This window comes from Macrobrachium rosenbergii, chromosome 26 (assembly GCF_040412425.1).
Source record: "Macrobrachium rosenbergii isolate ZJJX-2024 chromosome 26, ASM4041242v1, whole genome shotgun sequence".
Classification (NCBI taxonomy): Eukaryota; Metazoa; Arthropoda; class Malacostraca; order Decapoda; family Palaemonidae; genus Macrobrachium; species Macrobrachium rosenbergii.
Window position 1 is genome coordinate 14707081 of NC_089766.1, and position 21427 is coordinate 14728507.

The window sequence follows — 21427 nt, forward strand, 5'->3', positions numbered from 1 at the left end:
TTCCTTTAGTATAGTGTCAAGTCATTAGGAAGTCGAACAAATAAACTGGCTAAAAATAAAGTGATCCACAACTGATACAATTGATGTAAAGTAGAGATATAGGCAGAAAGAGAAAAAACAATAAGAACACTTATTTTGGGGTCATAAACAGTGTACATTTTAAAAAATACACTGCAGACAAGAAAGTACATATGAAAACAGGAAATGATGGTGAAAAACAGGAATATCAAGTAAGACACAATTCACCAAGTCCTCAACTAGTCTACATGTTCTGGTAATGATGCCACAACTATATTTTAAAATTTAAGGTGATTTGTGGATCTGCCTCAGACACTACTATGTAAGGCAATTAATAATCATTGACTCGTTAAAGACACAAGTAAAAATGTTGTCTTTGGCACCAATGCCATTAAACCACTGTAGGTTCAAGGAAATGCTGTATTCAGTTGTAGCTTGAAAAAAAATAATAGTTAATAATGCCATACATTAATGAGTTTATTGATGAGCATAACAAAAATACATAATTCATATATAAAGTCATAAATAAACTATAGAAGCTACAGGACAAATCTCTGCTAACATAAAAATAGCAAAAGCAAAAACCATCTTTACTCAAGGATAAAGGCTATAAATAATGATCAAGCATTTGTAAAAGAAATCTTCCAAACACTGTAAACGGAAATACAAAGCAAGAGACAAAATAAAACCGTTTCTCTTTTAACATTCAAAACTGTATACCAAGTTGGATATTCAGTTACTCTTTTATTCCAAGTGGGTGTATAAACATAAAACATTCTCGTCAAATATATCAATTCATTACCATGTGTGTTTTGTGTTCTGACATACAACATACTTGTGACAAACATTTAAATTATCATACAACCCAAGTGTCTATCCTCAAGTTTTATTCCCCTAGATGTTAGGAGTCGTGATAGTGAATACTTAGCTCACGTTATTGTACAAATGTGTTAGTTGTCTCAGCAAGAATAAGGCAAATGACCTACTGTTTATTTCATTAAAACATACTTTTCTTTCCAAAATAAAACGCAATTACTTCCCGGCCTCAGTTTTTATGTGATGAAGATACTTGTCCTCTCTCAAGCAATCTATTGGGATTTCTTTTTGATCTGGTTGACTTGGCGATTTGTAAAAATAATCATATATTTGTTATACAAATATTTCCATAAAGAAATCGAAACTATAAAAAACTATTTTTAATTTGTCTAGCTTATGTACTTTTGTTGATCAACCACGAAGTACTAATTACAGCTAAAGATGTCTATCACGCCTGCATACCTAACGAAAACATAACTTTGTCCTCTTGGAAAATCTATTTTCAAATATTCTTTTTAACACTGAAAATCAATCACTTTCTCCTGTTTGGGAAAACCGTTTGCTAACAGACAACCCTACAATACTTAAGAATATGTTTTCATTTATCAACATTTCATCAAAAATTCCACACTGATCTGGTCAAAATTCCTCCTGATTTCTATTCTTATCTCCCTATAATGTGACCTGCTTCTTGTTTAAGTCTCATCTCCTCTCACGACAAAAGTTTTGCTAAGACGATGACTTTGTGATTTCAACTTCCGTGTTAATACAAGGATTCTGTCTCAGACTTTCTGATGATCAATATACATGCTCGATGCAGAAGAACAAATCGATGCGTGAGCAGAAGTCACATATATTCACGAATTCACCAGAATAGACCACATACTATGGGAACCAAAAATGACTTTAGCTTTATCTGAATCTTCTGCAAAGATGAAGAAATGTACAATTGGGTTTTAGTAAAATGTAAGAAAGAAATATATGAAAAACATCCTATTATTCTATAAGCAAATAAAACCAAATGTAATTGCATCCTACTAACATGAAAGCACCCATTCAGACAGAATCCCTTAAAATGTTTCCGATTACATTTTCTCTGATACTGTGTTTCAAAGTCTAGATAACTGACACTTGGGTGTACGTGTCTATGTATGTCACGTGGATGTAAAATGAGATCACATTATTGCATCACCTGGATATAGTGCTAGAATACCTAACAAAATAAAGGTGAATATAAAGGTGTAATGTACAGTATGCTTTATGATCAGTTACTTCTTACAAGGCAATTGCAATTAATTCATATAACCTGTATCTTACTAATATACATGAGAGTATGTTTCATTTAGGACAGCAATTGATTATAGGTCATTAGAAAAACTAATCAAGCTTTCTTATCTGCATTACCCTAAATAAACTGAGCAAGGCCAGTATACATAATAATGTATCACTTTAAATTGTCTTCCATTTTATCCTAAGTTAGGTGAAAACTTTGCGTATAAAATGAAGTTTTTTAAGTATCCATTTCCCATTACATAGCCGAAGCTATTACTGTATTCCTGTTTCAGTGATTTTCAAACGTCTGCCACTACATTTCCCAGTACAAAGTCACACTAGACGTCTCTTTCTGAGATGAGATTCCCCCTTCTATGATCCTAATATCACCAGAGAAGACACAACATCACACTGAACACAGAACACTAGTAAAACACAGATTACACTCTGCCCAGTCGAGTATCAGTAGCAAATGTTGAGAGCAATACTAACGGGTGGTTGTTTCTTGTTTTCAACATACCGAGAAGTCGATTCTTTATTCAATTGGCATTTAAGACTGTCAACCCAAAACCACCCTATACCATCCAGAAATTCCAAGTCAGTTTATAATAGCGGTCTCTGTGCATTAATCATTGTAGTACTGCAATAGCAATTTTTAGCCAGATACCAGAAAATGAAACACTAGAAGATGCTTCTTGTCTGAACAAGTTTTGAAACGATTTCATATCACTATACTTTGAAAATAACCTACACATTTCTCAACACAGTCAGCCACAGAGTGTAATAACTGTACTCAAGGTCCTGATATTCTGTTGCAGGATATCATCAGGTCATCACGAAGACAATAAGACCCAGTATATAATCATTTAAAGCTTCACTGAAGTCTCCTCATGGGTCTACACTGTACCACATAATTCGGATCCACTTGGTTGCAGGTAAACATACAGTGGGGCCCCTTGTAGCAGCTTTCAGAGGAGTCCACCTGATGATCACCAGGTGAACATAAGGTAGGGCCCCTTGCAGCAGCTTGCAGAGGGATTTTACAGGTCTTCGACTGGTCTAAATGAATGAGAGGGCTCCCTGAGGTTTCTCTTGCACTTACTCCAAAAGCCACCTCAGAGAAATTTCACAGGTCCCGGGCACCGCAGTGGACATTGCAAGGTGTTATTCGATGAGCAAAGCAACGATTTAAAACCTTACGTATTCGGGAGACCCAAGAATCTGCCAAGAGATAAGTTTATCAGGGGAAGGTAAAAAAGGTACTGGTAAAGGGAAGAAAACTCTGAATATGAATGAATTTTGTCAGGAAAAGATTTTATCTTCCCAGCCCCAGTAAAGAAGATTTAACATTTTCAAATACAGAGCTTGTGCTTGAATTATTCTAGTAAAAGGCTATAAACTACATGTCATTTATCCAATAAAATACTGACATTACCATATTCTTCATTTTAAAACAGTTAATATTTATTTGCCAAAGGTCACACAAAGCAAACAAGAATTGAACAAATAATTTTAAGTAAATGAGGTTAATAAACACAAGGAGATAAGAGTAAACATGATTAATAATAAAGGACAAAAGTTCAATAAAAGTGAAAAAACTGCTCCAGATTAATATATACTAAAGGTTACATCTGGTAGTGAATCAGAAGAATACTCGACATTCAGTAACTGAGACAAACTAAATAAATACACAAGAAATGTATTAGTACTGTGAAATTGAAACAAATGACAGTTGCAACAATTACAAATACCATATTCATAAGCAGCCAAATTTTCCTTTTAACAGTGAACAAGAATTTGTAAAAATGAAACCATATGTTAATCTAAGTGTCATGACAGCCTTCATAGGTCAACAATGGAAAGAATTACATGGAGTAATTAGTAAAACATTCAAATCTCTCACATAAAACAACAAATTGGAAAAAATAAACTATGGTAAGAAGGGCTTGCAATATCTTTTTTGAGGTAGATTTCCTTTTGCTTAGTTACAAATGTTTTACATTTAAGTTTTACAAACATGAATACTGTACCATAACCTTAAGTCTTGACTTCAGTGAAAGAGCTATGCTATGTTCCTCTTATGAGTCTATCCAGTAGTTTGGCATAGACATTTTTAATTCTCTCTACGTTCCCATATGGGATACTATGAACAGTGTGCCTTGCATGGCTCACTGTAGACAGTACTAATAGTTCTTTGTAGTGTCTTTTGCTTCCCAGTTTCTCTAATTTTAAGTGAGTTCGAATAAGTGATGAAGTGGTCTCATTCAAATATATATATTATGATAATAATAGAGAACTATTACCCAATCATAACATTAATAAGTCTACGGTTCTACAGTATATTGTTCCACTGTTCTATTCCTAACGCTACCATAATTAGTTTAAAAAGACCACTGAATCATTTTCTGGATTCGTAGGAATTCCTCTAAGGATGTGCTCACCATGAGGCGGCAATTGGAGTGAGGTGAAGTTTAAAGTTGGACAGTTACCAGTATGTGGGAAGGGACCAATGGAACAAAGATCAAAAATAAAAGACACGCCAAAACCACACGGGGCCAACAGGATGCCATGAAGAATCTTTAGTGCCATTTTCAGAAGTAATAATAGAAGCAGTAATATCTGCTAACGTGGCAACTAGCAATGTGCTTCTGTCCCAAGGCTATTCATTCTCCGACTCAGCGAGCATCCGTTGTTAAAAATATTACAGCATAGCTTACTACCAGCATATTTGGAGCCATCAGTGCAGTTTGAAATATAAGCCTTTAAGCTGTATTTGCTTCATGTCTCGGTACAGTATTCGGGAGTTTGTGTATAGCTGTAATGTACACAAGGCAGAACTTTCTGCACATTTCAATGAAGTGGTCTAATTTTTTCCTCAACCTGTACACCACAGTTTGGAATCAACAGAATGAAAATGTCCATTTGCTTCCCTTATCAGAAAATCAATCGAGTATTTGTTGTGGTAAAGTAATGAGAGACTTTTGGTGCCTCTTTTGTCTTCATTTATTGCTTTGTAAGAATGAAACGTCTAAGAAAATTAGCCTTTCTCTTGTAAGCTTTACAGGAAAGCCCTAAAAAGCTACCTATGCAAACTTATCTTTTTTATAAGAAAACGTGCCAAATGCCAAGCAAGAGCACAACGAATTCAAAAGTACATTATTAACACGACCTTACTGTCTCTGTAACCTAGGGATTTGTTGGTCTGGGGGCATCCACAGGTCTACCAGCTGAGCTTATGTATTTATGTTCAGTCTAAAGGGCATTATGTGACAGCCTTGTGACCGATCACTTGCCTTAGCCACATATGAGTGATCTTTAAACCTTTAAACATTTAAGCGGTCACAATATTCACTGAACCCATATTGCACTTTAAAGATACACCTCAAAAATATTTAAAAAGTAATGTAGTTCCAGTGCGAATACAGCACTTGTTGATGGACTTTGAATTATACTTAACATTATCAAAATGATCTAACTTGTAAATCCTTCTTCACAGTTAGTGTAATTCTATACCTGTCCTATACTTTCCAGTAGAATTAGAAATACTACTAGCGCCATACACACATAGCTGTTAACTCATAGCTGGACACAGTCGACAGATTTTGCTGAACTTAATATCAGTATCTATTCTAATATTGTTCAATATGTAATAAATCTTCAAATGTTAACTTTGCAGAGCAAAAAAAACAGAAACTGTTCAGCATGAATCTGAAAAATTAATTGCAAAACTTTAGTACAGATTATTTTCAAACACTACTATCTGAAAAAATAGAAAGAATTCAATTTACACAGTTCAAAACTACTGTTCTGAATACTTACATACATACTACTAACCAATAGTACTGTGCCAGAATACTGTAACTACTAAAAATAATTACGTACATATCCGGCAATGTGGATCATACAATAAAAACAATCTTCATTTGCACATACTTTAATAATGTATCTACACACTCACAAGAGGTACTGACGTTTCTTTTCAGAATATCAAAATACTATACCTCTTCTTTAAAGACTTTCAATAGACATGCTCAGCATCAAATGATGACCAACTTACTTGTGACTAAAGTATCAACAACCAACTGAGCATCAAGACAAAACAAGGAGGACAATACAAATGCACGGTAATGCGCAAGGCATACATGCATCCTCTACAGTACCTGTATACAGCAACAGCACTACATGTTACCTAAAGCAAGGATGGCAATGAGTCGACATGCAAAACCGTATGCATGCAGCATGCAAATCCCAGGACTCAGAAACACAAACATGACAAGACTACAGGCTGCCCTAAGCGAGGGCAGGCTGACTTTGCTCAGAACCTCTCTACTCTGTTGCAGACTTGAAGGATGGTGCTCCTGAGGCTGGAAGGAGAAGGGCAGGCAGGCAGGCAGGCAGGATGGGGTTGAACAGAGATCATGGATCCTGGACATCCTACTGATACTTTTAATATTTCACCGTCACCATTATCGCCATCACCTGCTACATGCACCAGCCAGACACTACCGAAGGGCTACCATGGACTACCATCTTCTACCAGACATCTGCTTTACTGCTTCTTGCTCTACTGAGTCTAGCAGCAGCTGTTGAGCAGGCAGGCAGGCAGGCAGACACAGCAGGTATGAAGCAGGCAGGCAGACAGGCAGGCAGGCAGGCAGGCAGGCAGGCAGGCAGGCAGGCAGGCAGGGAAGGTTTCAGACGTATGTCTCCAGCAGAGATGGATCGTCGAGCGCTTCCACTGAAAGGCGTGTGCAAGAGGCATTTGACGTCACCACACACCTCACCACGTTCTCCCGGGGGGTGCGCTTGCTGCTGCTACCTGTGCTGCGACCTGCTAAACTGCCTGTGTGTAAAACTGGTGGTGGTGAAGATGCTGTCCCTGATGCTAAAGGCGGCTCTAAACCCTGTGGCGAAGGGGGAGCCAGAAGATGTTGCTGGCTTCCTTGAGCATGCTGACGAATACTTCCCCAGGCCCCCGGAGAGGTCGCTTTAAGGGCGGGGTCAGATGCATGCGACCCACGGGACCTGACGGGTGATGACCCTGAGGAAATAAATGTTGGGCATGACCTGTGTCTGATCTGTGAGAGTTTGTAACCGTTAAAATTAGTGCTGACATGCTAGAAGCTTTCTTTAAAGCATCCTTATCATTAATAGTAATGAGTGAATAGACAGCGCAAGAGCTAGTGTCCAAACGGCAAAAACTATGTAAACCCAAATGTGATTATAAATATCCTTATATGAAGTAAAATAAAAAGATTTTGGTGCCAAAGAGAGATGCTTGAAGGGAAACTTAAACACTAAGATTTATTATAATTTACCTGAAATTCCTATAATGGCATAGTGAGGCTTAAATTATAACCCAATCATCCGATGCAGTATTATAATTTATTGTCACCCAAATCTTGTTTGTACACAAACAAGCATATTCCTTGACACAAATTTCCATGGATGCAAGTAGTTAAGTCATACCCTTTAGTTCTGCAAGAGAATGTAGCCAGAAGCCTTCTAAACTGAATTATCTCATTCTTTTAAGAATTGCACAAGTGTTGAAATGGAGATGGTTGTGCATCATGCGAAATATATATGAAAATAAAAGTAGTCTGAACACTATTTGAGCAGTGAGTGGTGATAAGTGGATTGAAAAATGAATAGCTTCAAGATTCCATCTCCTAACTGACAAGAGTGAAACAGTCATCAAAACCATGCTGAAAATGTCTCAGAAGTGCTCCTTACGTAATTCCGAGGGAGCCGTGATACCAGTTGAATAAATGATACTATTAAAATCACTCAGAGAACAGGGCATACAGAGGAAAAAGGCACTGAAAATTATTTGATCCTGAACCTTCACTTTTAAAGAATTTCACAAAGTGCAAGACTTAAATATCATGGTCATGTTTTCTCATACAATATGTAAACATTTAAAATCCTGTACTTTGGTGGGGTAATACTACAGTGCGAAAAAAAATTAATAAAATGATTCACTCGTTCTTAACAAACAGTAAGTTAGAACATGGACTATTCTACGCAATCACTCTCAGTCCATAGGAATAAAATGGTCCAAGGAAATTCCCGTAAAAATGGGATTTTAAAAAAGAATATAGATTCAACTTCTGGGGCGAGGAAAGCACTAACGTGTAGATCTAATAAGTAGAAGTAAATTATTAGAATATCCTAATGCTAATCTGAAAACAAAAGTCCTGCTGATCCATAAGCCAGACCCGGCTTGACCAGGGGATGGTATGAAACAGTGTCCCTAAATCACAGCGTAAGGACTGTCTCCCAGTCACTGGGCAACCAGTGATGTGGACTGCCAAAAACAATTTATTTTTTTACAGGACTGAATCTAGGGGACTTATATCTGAAAACAATATATAAACTCAAGAGCTTGCCACAAAGGTACGAGGTGCACAAAGGAACCATAATAGACTTTAATTAAAGCGCTCAGCATCAGGATATACTGTTAATGAATAAAAAAAATAAGTCATTGGCTAAACCAAGGCACACTGAGAAACAGCTTTAAAAGAATGCAGGACAGAAAGCAAGGACTTGCTCTATCCTCATATCAGATGCAGATGAAAAGCAGAACAGCTACACTGAAATGATTAACGGCAAAAGATATGCATAATATACTGGTAACCATACAAGATATAATATACTGCACAAGGAAATACGTAAAATAACAAGATAAAATTTATATCAGTATGATCCAAAATTTAACAGCAAACTACTGCATAATGAATGTAAAAAAAAAAAACCTCGTGTTGTGTAAGGGGACACAAAAACAAGGCAAGATTTACCAAATTATAAAGAAAGACTAATGAAGCAGAATCTAAAGAAGAATGAAACAGATGTCATCATGCTCTGGAGAAATGATTAAGAGCTTGTAGAAACAAAACTGGAGCCTGACAGTCAACCAACTATCACATACTGGCTCTAGAGGGTTCAATTATCCTCTAGGCAGAGTGCTGATTGGTACACCGGTTCTCTGGATACTCTTTTTCAGATCTAGATATGGTTTTCACATAGTCTCCTTCAAAATACTATACCAGATGAGAATATTAAATCATTCCCTTATCTAGAAGCCTGTTGATCTAAGAAAGAACCACAATCAGATGAAAAAAAATCTATACAGCGCCTGTTACTACCTTAACAAATTTCTGAGTGCTGACCATCGATCTAGACCTTCCCTATGGCCATTTTATGCTTTGAGTGAACGATAACCACATCTACCCTTGGATGGGTGAACAGTATAGAAAGGTTTCCGAAAAGCATGTCTTCTCTTACTTCAATGTAAAACCCCTTTCATGCTGAATAAATACGAACATAGAGAAGACTTAATGTTCACAATAACTGTGACTGTTGCCAGGAAAAGAGAAGAGGAAAGTGGTGGCATTCAAAATGTATTGCCCCAAGAAATAAATACAGTAACTCTTAAAATCTAAACTGACAAAGCTCTGAAATGAGCTATGGAGGCTAACTTTCAAATTGTTTGAAATTTAAATAACAGAAACAGTCGAGCTAAATTTCAAAGATTACTTAACCTTTTCCACGTGATATCCTCAAGACAGAATGTAGGAAAAATATTCTACCAAGAAATAACAAGAATGAATATTAAAATGATTATTTTAACACAGCAGAATTCTCATTCTGAAAGTATCCAAAACTCCACTGCATGTACTAATAAGAAAAACAATTTTAATGAAATCTTACTTTGTTCTGAGATATGATACAAAGAATTAACGAGTTTGAGAACTCTTGAGCAGAAAACATTGACAATTTGCATTCAAAATACAACACTTAGTCTCGAGTAAATATTGTTTTTAAAATCTTTAAGAAAACAGAATTACAAAGTGCAATATTAACATTAAATCCACTAACCCCAAAACTTGGCTTCTCCATGTACAGTCTAAGACTCGCTACCTTTTCTACAGCAGACACAAACAAAGACTCCTAAAATATGTAAGTGATCCTCATGCAAAGAATATCAAGAGACCCATTTTTGTTCCAAGCTTTTAAAATTCCAATACTTCCCAGTTCTTACACTCTGGACTGAATATGAGATCTCATTCTAAAACTGTAAAGAAATATTAAATAAAATTCAGAGCTACATACACAAATGGGAAGAAAGTGCAAATGACTTGAGTAATGAAAATCACAAAAGAGAATGAGATCGTAAAACATAACTATGAAATAAAACGAGCATAAATCACTAACTTAGCCTAACAGCTACGAAAATTAAGAGACAGCCTACCTCTCATAACTCCTCTTGTGTGTACACGTGACTCAAATGACATTGAATTTTTTTTTTTACTGCCGTGAAAGTATGGACCCTAATTTAATAGGTGCATGAGACCATCAATACAAAGGCAGAAGAACCACGTGTGGAAATTCTGACGAGTGTTGATGTTACACAAGAAGAGTCCATATTTTTTGTGCAGTATGACAAGTTCCTAACACTCAAAGGCATTTTAATTTCTAATTTCATGTGCAGTGCCTTCTTTTTATGAACGTACAATTCAATGGAGTGTTACTGTTTTGATAAATGTAATTATATCACTAAACACATGAAAAAGGACCAATCCGTTAAGTTTCTAAACTCGCCAGACTAGCGTGAAGGGTTTGTTCATAAACGAAGGTAAAAATTATGAAGAAAATGCTGAAGAAGTTAGAGAGGCGAGTGGAAGGAGAAAGAAGAACTAATGAGAAGTAAAACGCACGAGCCAGGGGAACAACTGGACACCACTAAGAACTGTTATTATTATTATTATTATTATTATTATTATTATTATTATTATTATTATTATTCAAAAATAAAAAAAAAAAACATTCAGTTAGAACGAACCTAAACTGCTGACTTTGAAAGCAAGCTTCCATGGAACTGACTGCCCAAATGGACAAAAGAGAAAACAAAAAGAGGTAAGCTGAAAATGTTAACTAACAACTAAATGTTTACATATATGAACAGCAATGCAAGTCAGAAAAACTGAGGAAAATCAGCATGAGGCTTAATTGTCTAGAGACATAATCGTGCTGGTATGAGCACTATTCCTGAGGGTGATCAATCAATAGGGTATTTATAAAGCAATCCTGAACGTCAATAATATACTGTATTGACAGACGACAGTCTACAATGAACCTCCTCTAAGTAGAGCATAATTGTACTATTTATCGGAAAGATAAATCCCTTAATGAAATCCCTAATGAAAAAATCAAACGGCTAAATTTAAACTTAAACTTCTCGCTAATTAGGGTTATTATATTGCTTTACACAGAACATATTTATTATTTGATATCTGGATGAGACTGCTTATGGATATTAATTAACCAAAGGTGGCATTTTCGAGTTCCTTCTTTAAAAATGGAAGTAAACAATCCAGGCAAACAGCTTACACCAAGAACCTACACAAAGAATCTAATAGCAATTGGAATATTTAAAACCAACAGCTACTATGTAATGCCTCAGCTGCAAAAAGCATTTAACTAGAATTTGAAAGTATATGAACATCAAGTACGAATCCCTTTGGAATGCTCAGTAAATTTTCCTTCCATCTTATCTAGTCATACATTTTTTAATAGAACAGAATGTTTGAGGTACTTGCAATATTGCCCTACAATGATCATTTAAAACACAAATGTTAGGTTCTAAAGCATGAGAAAGAAGAGCAAAATTATAACAAAGACTATAATCTAGATGTGTCAAATGCAGACTACTTCTCCAGTCCTAAAACTATAACAATCTTTCTTTCGTTCAAAGAAAAACTAAAATTAAAATCTACTAATTTCCGCAATAGGTCCAACATACCTATTTTGTCTCCCTGTGTTTAAAATACTGTCAAGATCTACGTGATAAAAGAAGCATTCCAACTAAAACAAAGCAAAGGTTAACGTAGGGACATATACTGTATTCTCTGATCTGACTGACAACATATATTTCCTTTATGTTGTGACACTGAAGAAAACAATATGGTATTCCTGAATTTTATCCATAACCGGCTGACTTCATTGCCAACTACCCGGTAGACTTTCCTGGCAGTATGAGACTCATTAGTTAAAAGCAATGATCCTTTTTCTCAGCTTTTCTGACTTGCAAGTCATGATCAGAATGTGACGACTCAACTTTGATCGATCTAACACTAACATTTACCACCAATCCCAGATATGCTACCTGTACAATGAGCACAGCAACCAAATTAACTCATAAAGGATTTCACTTTTAAAATCTATAATACAATAATTAAAATAGGACATAACACACGCCGAATGCTGAAATTATATATCAATAATAAGTCTACACATAATGCTTTTATAGAAAAAGCATTGCAGTGGAAGATCATTATATGGTGGACGACAAATGGGTTTAAAACATTTCAGTATTATTTTCACTGCTATATTGATTTTTACATAAAAATCTTAATTACTGACCCAATTCACCCACAGAACTCTTCATAGATTCTATATATATTCTGTATGCTGGACTAAATTCTGTAAAAAAGTAATATATTGTACGTATTATATACTCCATAATAAGTATGAAGTTCATCACCTCAGCTCTGAGTTCAAGTGGCTTAATGGTAGAATTTTGGTTATGCATCCTGAAAATTCTGGGTTAGGATTCAACCTGTTGGATTCAAAACAATTTTGGAGTTAAATGAACTGATATGTTAATCAAAGATTGAGTTTCACAGTTATTACTAAGAACAATTATATACTCATAAAGTCATGTACTTGGACAGTAATGTAAGTACTGTACTGAATGATTAATCAGAAATAATTTCTGTTGAATATTTCTTAGCAACCATTAAAACATGTTACTGCAAACCTGTTAGAATCCTATGTTTGCATTTTAATAACTTCTAAATAATATTGTGAGCAAATAATTGTAATTATACTAAAAATTTCTTCTGTTTTCATCTCAGATCTGCAGCAAGAAAACTGTAATCTTTTCAAAAGCAAAGGGTGATGACACCTCACTAAAAATGACCTTGTTATCACTCCTTTTCTCCCATATCAATGTCGCATGGCAGTCAACAAATTATTTGTATAGGATGAAAAAATATATGAATTTACTGTACTGTATGTACAATTACAATCCTTATAGATGTTAAGAGCTCTGTGAGGAACTGGTACACGTATGATACGACTACAAGACTATGAGAACTACTGTACATATTCGGGATCTACATCTCTAGAGTGACTTCACACAGTAACGTCAAGAATATGCCACAAAGGCACGAGTCAAAAGAACTCAGTCATGTAAGTCGAAAGCACTAACCTACACGAATTAACACAGATACAAGAGACTATCCACAGCTTACTAAAATCACAGCTAAACCAAGGATACTAGTGCGCAGTCAGAATTAAACTACCAGTGCATATTTCATCGAAAGGGAATTAATTCTTACAGTAGAGGTGAAAGCAGATGTTATTTCCATAGCTAATTGCCTTGGGCTGTCTTTGTTTATGGGTAATCAATATAATGTGTCAATGAAAACTGAGGCCCAAAGAGAATTCTGGAATGAGTAAATTGCCTTGAGAGAATAGGTTAAAATCACGCTATAAAACCCATTAAAAAAGCAAGAGTAGGTGAAAGAAAGCAAGGTAATGGCATTATAATTGACTATTAAAATATTCTGAAACTTAATAATACAATATGAGTATATTCAAAGAAGATATGGCACAAAAGAATGACTGAATTCAGGTGTTTGCTTGTAAGATATAAAACCATGTCCATTCTACCATAATTGTACCTTACCCTGGACATATTCATAATTCAAGTACTTAATCTTTGAAAAAACTGCAGAAATTTGGACCCCACCAGGAAATGAATGAATGAGGCAGTCATTCTTATCTGCCCCCTGTAAGCATTCTGAACTTCTTAACTGTGACAGCGGAAGGGAGGGAAATTGGGGAGGGACTTACTGGGGGCGTGATGTCAGAGGTGGCAGGGGGGCGCGTCCAGCACAGGATCCGTCACGTCTGTAACACGTCCTCATTTAGTGACTGGTACATTATGAGGGATCAAGAAAAAAAAAAGAAAAAAGAAAAAACACCCAAAATGTTCTGTAAGGGTATGGCGATGGCCACAGTGTTCTGGCAGTCCCAATCATTTATCTTTGTGCTAGGGGCAATCCACTTGTCATGAAATATGCCAATAAAATTGCAAATGAACTCAAAGTTAAGATTCCTTTATTCTGTACATGCAATACTGCAGTCTGACAGTCTTACCGGTTGAAAGAAAATTTTAATCAAGCGCTTAAAGTCTTACTACACTTAAAAAAAGGAATCTCAGCTTCTACCAGTCGAGGAAAAAACGTTTTTATTCCCAGTCTGAAAATGCATGCTGCACTAACATGCTCTCTATAGGAAATTTCATGTTTACTACTGGACTACAATACTGTAGTGTTGTACTATGTAATGATTTCTTGAAATCCTGCCAGCTACTGAGGGACAAAACATAGCCATCCCACCACCAATTCTATAAGGATGTGCAATGTTGTTTTTTTTTTTTTAAATCGACTGTGCTTAAAACAATGACAAATTTGTTACTAAGAGGGTGCTCTCAGGTTGAGAATTAAGTAATTCACTGACCCAACAGCATGACACCGTTGGAAGAGTATGACTAACTTCAGGGCTGTTGGAACAAAGATTTAAATAATTCTCCACCTGCCCTACACGTTGAAAAACTTTTGGTTTACATAGACATATATAACATAACCACAGGGCATAAATGTAACATTACCACAGGGCTCGTGATGAAACTTGTTCCCTAAATATACATTAAAATCATGAGTTCTGACGCTTTGCTTCATGAAATCTACCAAATTACTCAACCTACACGACACACATGCAGACTCCAATCCTGACTTACATCAACCACACAGACTAGAGTGACACTCCTGATACACAGTGAAAATAGATATTATCATCTACATGTCACTCTGAGAGAGAGAGAGAGAGAGAGAGAGAGAGAGAGAGAGAGAGAGAGAGAGAGAGAGAGAGAGAGAGAGAGAGAGAGAGAGAGAGATCACACTACAGTGTTTTCACTATTGTCTATGAGGGAGGTAACGATAAAATCTGGAAATGAAAAATCATAAAAATATACCAAAGAAGTAAAACAATACCTGGAGATTTACAAAGAATTACAAATGCCTCTTCCTTCTTACTCACATATAAGCAACATACAATACAAAGTACTCCTTCTTCAAAATTCAAAACTGAATTTGTTGAAAAATATCAAAATATGGTAAAACATACGAAAAAAAAAGTCTTGACAAATATGACGATATTCAACCACATATACTAATAGGAAAATATGTACTGTTACACTGACAAAGTGGGAACTAATTGGCAAAAACCTTACCTTATATAAAAACTTGACTTCGTAAATGAATCTTATGCAAGCTGAGATGGGAACTGAGGATCTATTAAAAAAAAGTTAACTACGTAATTAATCATTTGGGAGATCAGAGAGCCCAGCTTTTAAAAAACAAACACAATAAAATTCAATTTACTGCATATGCATGGTAGAATTTTCATGAACAGTGAGAAATAAGATGACAATTCCCCCAGTTTTCAGGGGGAAATGTAACTGATATTTTTATACAAGTATCTTTGGCAACACTTTGAAGCAGGTTAAGATGTGAGTAGGACCACTAATGGTAGTTCTGTCATCTTTCAGCCTCTACAAGAATGGGGCTCCAAATATTTCTCACGCATTCCACAATAAAGGAGATCCCAGAAGGCCTTTCTGGAACAGCCCCTCAACAGTACATACACCTAGCAGCTATCCATTGTATTTCCACTAACATCAGTCAGACCCATTACAAGAACAAGACCATTGATGAGTTTAAAACGAAGGCAAAATATTATCATCCTCATCAAAATTAACAGTTTTACGCCAGGCTTTGCCTTTACGATGCGAAGGGGTGAAATATATTATTTTTCCATAGCTAAAATATCTTACAGTCAAAAATTGTTCACGTTCCCTGGCGAAGTGTTAACATCACCTACAACTCTTACCGTGTTCTTGATAAATATATTACACTGATTACGGTATAAGCTGGATCGGGGGTTTTAATTTATTTCGTAGTGACTACTAACAAGAAGATCTATAGTTTTGTATTCGAAGTTTCATGAAGCAACAGGGAAACCATCATTTTATTTAGTCATGACTTGAAGGAACTTGAAAAGTGGCAACAGGGTGACCTTCCAGAAGGAACCACAACCAATGCAAGGCCTAGAGTGCATGGAAGGTGGCAGAATGGGAATTCTTGAGTCCTAATGTAGAAGCCTGGCTTTGTAATCTGCAATGAGATGCACCTTTAAACATTCTTCTTCTCAGCTTATTCATGCATTAGGGCCAACTAAGTTATAAACTTATAGAGGGTGTATTCGAATGAAGTTTGTTTTTGTTTTTCTTCTTCATTTAAAACACGAAGAATGAAGAGAAGTCCTAAAGTAGAAGTTTTGAGCTTGATTATAATTTTGCATTTTATCAGTTGATACAGACTTAGTATTATCGAGCTCAAAACTTCTCCTTTAGGACTTCTCATCTTTCTTCGTGTTTTACATGAAGAAGAAAAACAACAACAAACTTCATTCGAATACACCCTCTATAAGTTTATAACTTAAGTTGACCTTAATGCACGAATAAGCTGAGAAGAACAATGTTTGAAGGTTCATCTCATGCAGCTTACAAAGTCAGATTTCTACATTAGATTATAAGAATACACGGCCAACTAAACTGTCACCTTCTAAAGAGGGGATCAAGTGTTCTTGATGTGGAACTCGTGAGGAATACTCCCTCTTGTAAGGAGATCGGAGGAGGATCAGATTCTACCACCAGTGTCTGAAAAACTCACGGAGCAAACCTTTAAAAAATCAATTCTAGTAATATATTAATATTAAACACTTCTTATTTATTATAAAGGTTTAAATATTTTGTTATGAATGGACTTCTTATGATTCTTACCATTAGTGGCGTTTACAAATTTTAAATTAATAGGCAGTTCCCAAATTCCATCTTATCTGTAATCATGTTCAAAAAATAGACATCTAACACAGACAGGTGTGATATGAGTGTAAACATTAGTAAGTAATACCAAATTATTCCTACATAAATTATCAAATATACCGGTGTTTATATATATATATATATATATATATATATATATATATATATATATATATATATATATATATATATATATATATATATATATATATATAAAAAACTTAATTGGACCAGTATGCAAATACTGTATGTAAAACTGTGCACAAAACACAAACTACATAAAACAACTGATTAAAATCTTTTAAAATTATATATACAGTATACAGATCTACATAACCTTTATGTTAAAAAACTGTAGCTTGTTATAGGTAGATATGACTTCTTAAAATAAAGTATGATGTGACTGATACAACCACTATATCAAGGAATGCAGTATTCTACGGTTCATTACAGAGCTACAGTTTTCTCTGCATCCACGCACGTGTTACACCTGTTACTCCACACATGGCTAAAAAAACTATCGTTTCCTCTCTACACCTGTGCATTTTAATCAAGGTGATTCCTATTTAGCAACATTCGCCGCGTGTGTATCTAATCAGACGTCGAAAGGGCTCGTTGTAACGAAGCTGTCGAATCGTGCACCGCGGATAGTGCAAAGGTATACAGTACTAGCTGTGCCTAAAAAGCTGCTGATCCGTATGTGATGGTTTTTTTTTTCTGTCCACACCTAATGCAAGTGAGTTGTGCAATTGTGACTGAGAAAAACGTTGTTCGTGAAGCTACTACTGTCCTACCTACTTCTGAGACTTACCAGCTTTAAGACTTTGGATAGCTTTTGGACTTGTTAATTCCACATCGAAAAAAAAAGAGAGGTGTGAAAATTGACGATCAAACAAACTCCCACAGAAACCTGATTTGAACATGTAGTGGGGATGCAGCAAGATCAGAAACGAAGAGGGGATCAGGAAAAATAAAAAAAAAAGTAACTGAGAACCAGTGACCTTCCATCGAGGTCCCAGGCTTCCATTCGGGAGTGGGGAATCTGAAGTGACACTTACTGACGCTCTCGCAGTACGTGGCAGAAGTCCTCCTGTGGGACGCCCTCCAGGCTAAGGACCGGACGAATCCTTTGGTGCCCGTGTGGACGTTGTCGACGCTCATGGAGCGCTGGACTACCCCTCGCCAGACGTCTTGGGCACCGATGCCCCTCACGCCCTCGCTCGTTAAGCCACTCACGCCCAGTTGCTCGTTTAGGGAGTATAGTTTTGTGGTGATGTCCTTACCTGCCGGAATGAGGCGCGGGGTCAGTTATTCATGTCGTGTGGGTAATTATATTGAACCGCGGTCATTTTCTCTCTTGGATTCTAAGGCCTCGATGTGACGCATGGTTACTCACAGAATACTCCGGTGGTCTATTAGCGTCAAATAGCTAATCGTGCATGCTTTTAAAGATCTTTCATGAATCTTATTATCTCCTGAATTTATATCTTCCCAGAATATACCATCCACAAGAAGTACTGTATATTCAGTTCATACAATTAGTCTTGCTTTTTCTTTTGTGAGGCTGAATAACCCACAGTTCTCTAGAAGTTACTAGGGTTATAATAATAATAATAATAATAATAATAATAATAATAATAATAATAATAATAATAATAATAATTTTATCATCTCCTGAATTTATATCTTCCCAGAATATACCATCCACAAGAAGTACTGTATATTCAGTTCATTCAATTAGTCTTGCTTTTTATTTTTATTAATAACATCAGTTCTCTATTATTACTAGGGATATAATAATAATAATAATAATAATATTAATTAATAATAATAATAATAATAATAATAATAATAATAACAATAATAATAATAATAATGGGATGAAAGCTATGCCCATGGCCTTTGTCCCTTACAGCTACTAGGTCTGGCAGACCCTCTGCCACTGGTGTTTGGTATTCAAAGCTAAAAGACATCAGTAAGACTATAAGGAAGGCTTTCAGTAAGACTACTGAGATGGTTTCAATAACCTGAACAGTGGACTTCTTCAGTCTAAAACAATTTTAGGAGACACATAAAGTTTAACATTATTATATCAGCTTTCTATGAACGAAAGCATGCCTGATGTCTCAATATTCATTACAAATTACACATCAAAGCCTCATTGAAAGATCTTCACATTCTTGGTTCTACGTGATCTATATGATAATCCTTCAAAAATTAAGATGAAAATATAACTATAAAAACATCGATCTGCATGATAAAAAAAATTAAAGCTTTAGACGCGTAATGTGCTTATTTCGCTGAAAAAAACACGAGATCTAAAATAAATAACTGTAATGTACAGGAACCCAAACGCAGGGTTTAACAGGAAACAAATCAAGAACAGGCAATGGTATAATAAACAAAAAGTTGAAGGAAATGAGTAAGATCATCTGTACACGAGTTAAATAATCGACAAAAATACAGGCTGGTTTGTTTACGGAACTTGTACTGGGTTGGTTATTTTCAACCTTTGTCACCATCGCTCATCAAAAAGGTTAACGGTTGTTGAAAAACAGCTTTATCAGCTGAGTATAACGTTTTTATATCATTGGGAATGTCACAGTCAAAACAAAATCCTTCCAAGTTCCAGGATATTCTGGAGGTCCTAACTTAGGGCAGGTCTTTTGGGATTAGCTGACTTCCTTTTCCTCCTGAGCAAACACAAAATCTTGGCCTTGGCAACATTTTTACTATAGGAAATATTATCACCTCAACGAAAATCATGGCCGTGGTGAAGGTTTGCTAAGGTTTTATAGTGTGATTTAAACTAAAGTTGAAAAAATAATATATAGTACTGAGGCAGTTATGCACTAGTAGATCTGGTAGATATCAATTGTAAATACATATACAAACATTTACAATAAATTAAAAACCACAGCATACATAACCATAGTACTGTTACAGTGGAAAAAAATTAATCATACAAACCTAAATCAAAGAGGAAAATAAACCCACAGCATAAAAACCATATTAGATACACAACCATACTGACATTGCAAGGGTAAAAACCAGAACATACACATCAATATTATCAATAAAATGGATAAAACCATAATAAAAAAACGTACTAGCTATAGAATTTCATTTAACCATCGATCAGTTGTAGTAGGTAAGCATAACACCATCAAATTATGTACCCGCTTGTGTGGGACAAATTAATTTATCAACTTTTCATCAGTAGTAGACAGCACTCTTTGATTCTATTAAAACCTTTATGCTTACAATTCAGCGAATAGAACGTTCAACTATTCGTGCTTCCTAAATATATCCCAAAACGTTTGTAATAAAGAAATTATATATATATATATATATATATATATATATATATATATATATATATATATATATACTGTATATATGTATTACCTATGAAACCTCTTTACCCGGATTGTCAAACAATTTAAACATCGATAAAATCACACAAAAAGTTTGTAATACTTGGAACAGATATATGATCTATCATCTATCGCATTCCCACACTAGGAATGACAAACCTTTGGGCATCTCTAATGCATAAGCAGCTCTTACGAGAATGGAATATGTGATTTAGGCACAAAGTCAAGCACTGGGACCCATAGGGTCATTCAGCACTAAGATGAGAATGAAAGAAAATGGAAATGATATAAATAATGAGTTTATAACAGATATTTTGAAGGTCAAAGTTACCTATAAGGTTGTGGATGACTGCCCGAAGGAAAGGACGGAGATGGAGGATATGTCGAAGTCGAGGCCTTGACCAGCACAAGTACTCGCTTCTCTCCTCGGCAACTATGGTGACCTGCGGAAAGGTGGCAGTTATTAATATCATTGTTATCAAATGTTTTGACTAGACCATTAAGAAGTTACCTGCGGAAACGTGGCAATTATTAATATCATTGTTATAAAATCTTTTGACTAGACCATTAAGAAGTTGCCTGCGGAAACGTGGCAGTTATTAATATCATTGTTATCAAATCTTTTGAACAGACCATTAAGAAACGTGGCAATTATTAATATCATTGTTATAAAATCTTTTGACTAGACCATTAAGAAGTTGCCTGCGGAAACGTGGCAGTTATTAATATCATTGTTATCAAATCTTTTGAACAGACCATTAAGAAGTTACCTGCGGAAACGTGGCAATTATTAATATCATTGTTATAAAATCTTTGACTAGACCATTAAGAAGTTGCCTGGAAACGTGAGTTATTAATATCATTGTTATCAAATCTTTGAACAGACCATTAAGGTTACCTGGAAACGTGGAATTATTAATATCATTGTTAT

At 35.4% G+C, this 21427-nt stretch overlaps 1 protein-coding gene across 20 annotated transcripts in view; it reads right to left on the minus strand.

Annotated features, from left to right (window-relative positions):
• Nucleotides 1-470: 470 nt before the first annotated feature.
• The window catches only part of LOC136853070 (blood vessel epicardial substance-like), a 194612-nt gene continuing 173655 nt past the window's right edge, over nt 471-21427 (minus strand). For 2 of the 20 annotated variants that reach the window (XR_010857318.1, XR_010857324.1), the window contains 6 exons: nt 20828-20939; nt 18178-18402; nt 15467-15527; nt 14026-14082; nt 6429-7147; nt 471-3327 (listed from right to left, as the gene is read on the minus strand). Coding sequence is in view for 4 of the 20 variants with exons in the window: in XM_067128325.1 (XP_066984426.1) it covers nt 3303-3327; nt 6886-7147; nt 18178-18402; nt 20828-20939 (624 nt within the window). In the remaining 16 variants the exon portion in view is untranslated. Of the gene's footprint in view, nt 3328-6428; nt 7148-9984; nt 10181-14025; nt 14083-15466; nt 15528-18177; nt 18403-20827; nt 20940-21427 lie in introns of all 20 variants that reach the window. The other 18 variants (XR_010857314.1, XR_010857316.1, XM_067128325.1 and 15 more) reach the window with 16 other exon arrangements.